The sequence below is a fragment of the Lucilia cuprina genome, chromosome 3 (genome assembly GCF_022045245.1).
Source record: "Lucilia cuprina isolate Lc7/37 chromosome 3, ASM2204524v1, whole genome shotgun sequence".
NCBI lineage: Eukaryota > Metazoa > Arthropoda > Insecta > Diptera > Calliphoridae > Lucilia > Lucilia cuprina.
The window spans coordinates 8,705,662-8,708,769 of NC_060951.1; the positions used below are offsets into that span (position 1 = coordinate 8,705,662).

The 3,108-nt window shown below is 30.9% G+C and overlaps 1 protein-coding gene across 1 annotated transcript in view; it reads left to right on the forward strand.

Moving 5' to 3' along the window:
* Positions 1 to 765: 765 nt before the first annotated feature.
* The window catches only part of LOC111682844 (high mobility group protein 20A), a 6,405-nt gene continuing 4,062 nt past the window's right edge, over positions 766 to 3,108 (forward strand). Inside the window, exons 1-2 of the mRNA XM_023444835.2 lie at positions 766 to 1,612; positions 1,684 to 1,843. Of these exons, the coding sequence (XP_023300603.2) occupies positions 901 to 1,612; positions 1,684 to 1,843 (872 nt within the window). The 5' untranslated portion in view covers positions 766 to 900. The remainder of the gene's footprint in view (positions 1,613 to 1,683; positions 1,844 to 3,108) is intronic.

Sequence of the window (3,108 nt, forward strand, 5' to 3'; positions counted from 1 at the left end):
GTTAGTAAGTTAGTAAGTTAGTAAGTTAGTAAGTTAGTAAGTTAGTAAGTTAGTAAGTTAGTAAGTTAGTAAGTTAGTAAGTTATTAAGTTATTAAGTTAGTAAGTTAATAAGTTAATAAGTTACTAAGTTAGTAAGTTAGTAAGTTAGTAAGTTAGTAAGTTAGTAAGTTAGTAAGTTAGTAAGTTAGTAAGTTAGTAAGTTAGTAAGTTAGTAAGTTAGTAAGTCAGTAAGTTAGTAAGTTAGTAAGTTAGTAAGTTAGTAAGTTAGTAAGTTAGTAAGTTAGTAAGTTAGTAAGTTAGTAAGTTAGTAAGTTAGTAAGTTAGTAAGTTAGTAAGTTAGTAAGTTAGTAAGTTAGTAAGTTAGTAAGTTAGTGAGTTAGTAAGTTAGTAAGTTAGTAAGTTAGTAAGTTAGTAAGTTAGTAAGTTAGTGAGTTAGTGAGTTAGTAAGTTAGTAAGTTAGTAAGTTAGTAAGTTAGTTAGTTAGTTAGTTAGTTAGTTAGTTAGTTAGTTAGTTAGTTAGTTAAAATATGAAAATAGTTGTCATAATTTCAAAAATAAATCTCGTGAAAATGATTTGTATAACGAGAGAAATAGTATTCACGATTATACACAAATTTTCTATTTTATAAGATTAGCTTTCAAAATCCTAATTTTTAATTTCTCGGTTTCCGTTATTTTTAAATCGTTGAAAATTTGATTACTAAACGCATTCGAAAGCATTGCCGGCTTCTCCTTGCTTGCCGCCGATGTTAATATTTGTTGGCACAGGGCTTTGCAAGACTGCAAAGATATTTTTATAAATAGAAAAAATAATAATATTAACTTATAATAAATTGTGCTGAGATTTAAATCTAATAAAGAAATATTGAAAAATAATAAATATTTTTCAAATTAACAAAATGGAAAATGTTCAAGAGACTACAGAACAAAAGGAAACAAATGAAACTTGTGAAGAAATTATAAAACCAGACGACCAACAAATACTTCAGCAACAGCATGTGGAAGAAGAACAACCTTTACAACAACAAGAGCAAAAACAAGAAGAACAGCATAAACAACAAGATTTAACAGAACCACAAGTGGCTGAGGAAGATTCGCAACAGAAACTTGAAGTAAAAGAAAAACTATTAGATGCAATTGCTGAAGCACCTGCAGTTGTTGAAAACCATCCATCCGAACCCCAGACTATAGCCTATGAAGAACATAATGATGAAGAGGAGGAAGACGAAGATGATGATGAAGAAAAAGAAACTTCCCAGAAATTGGTAATAGATATACCAGACGAAGAAGAGGAGGAGGAGGAAGAGGAAAAAGATGATTTAGAAGATGAGGACAATGATGTTATAGCCTTGGATGATTTACCTCAAGAGGTATTAAAACAAAAAGTAAACGAGAAACCCTCTCCAAAATCAGAGATGACCGATGCTATAATAACTTTATCCGATGGCGAGGAAGATATACCCGCTAGTGAGGAGGCTATTAAACCGGGTAAAGTACAAAAACGGCGTAGTATGGGCGCAGCCTCAGTGACAGCTGGACAAGATGAAGAACGTTTTCGTTTGAAAAGACGTAAAATTAATGTGGCCGGTGCTCCTAAAATGCCCCTAACCGGTACGTATCCAAATAAAGGAATATTAAATGAATTTTGCTATTTATTTTGCGTGTGTTTATTGTATGACAAGGCTATGTTCGCTATATGAATGATAGACGTGATTCGTTGCGTAAAGAACATCCTTCCAAAACTGCCATGGAACACACGAAAATGATTGGTGAAGAATGGCATGCATTGTCATCGGATGTTAAGGCGAATTATTTAAAGGCTGCAGATGTAGATAAACAAAGGTAATTATGGAAATTTTCTTTTGCATTTAATACTAGTTTAGAGTTAAATTTAACGATATTTGTTTAAAATTATTAAATTCAGAACTAGTTCATGATAAAGATGACACACGTTTAAAGTAAACTTCAGTAACTAGTACATTATCAGTTTTACACAATTACAAAGTATCAAAATTTGTAATAGAGTTTTTCGTTTCCTTACAACTCTGTAATGATTAGTTTAGATTTCAAAGAGAATTAAAAGAAAAATGAGCAACAAAAGTTGAAACATCTAAACGTCGAGACTAAATAAGGATACAAATTGTAATAGAATTTGTATTATTATTTGTATTATTTCCTTGCAATATTTACTGCAAATAATACAACACTGTAACGATCAGGTAGTCGAAGACATAACAATAAAAGGTGTTCATTTTAAAAGTTAATTTTCAGTCTTACTATACGCATTACCTGCGTTAAATATCAATAACAAATATTAGCAAAATACAAAACAATTTGTGCGTTTAAATTGGAGTAGAAAGGAAAAAAGTGCTATTTTAACATATTTTGTAAGTTTTTAATTGTTTGAAACAATAAAAAGTGTTCGATAATTCAATGTTTTAATATACTTCAGTATAACATTAAAGTCTACTTTATAGTGTAGCCAATAGTCAAGTTTGTTATCTAATTTATAGTCTAGACGTTTGTTTAGTATATAGTCCAGTCTTGTTTATTACGTATGTATATACTCAACTATAGTCGAGATGGCTTTTTGGAAATCGTACTGTCTTTCTGAGAGTCCCCTTGCGATCGACAGCTAGAAGCACTTTGGTGAAAATAACATGTTCCTGTATCTAACAAACTAAAGGATGATGGCTCTTCAAGAGTTTTGTTGAATTTTGGTATTAGTACTATCATTTGTCTCTTTGGGAGAGAATCGATTGTTATGGGAACGCCATAGTTTAATCTATAATTTTGTCTATAGTCCAGTTTATAGTGTAGTCTACAGTGTAGTCTATAGTCTAGTCTATAGTGTAGTCTATAGTCTAGTCTATAGTGTAGTTTATAGTCTAGTCTATAGTCTAGTCTATAGTGTAGTCTATAGTCCAGTCTAATGTCTGGCATATAATTTAGTCTATAGTATAGTCTACAGTCTAGTCTATAGTCTACTCGATAGTCTGCAGTCTAGTCTAAAGTCTAGTCTATAGTCTAGTCTATAGTCTAGTCTATAGTCTAGTCTATAGTCTAGTCTATAGTCTAGTCTATAGTCTAGTCTATAGTCTAGTCTA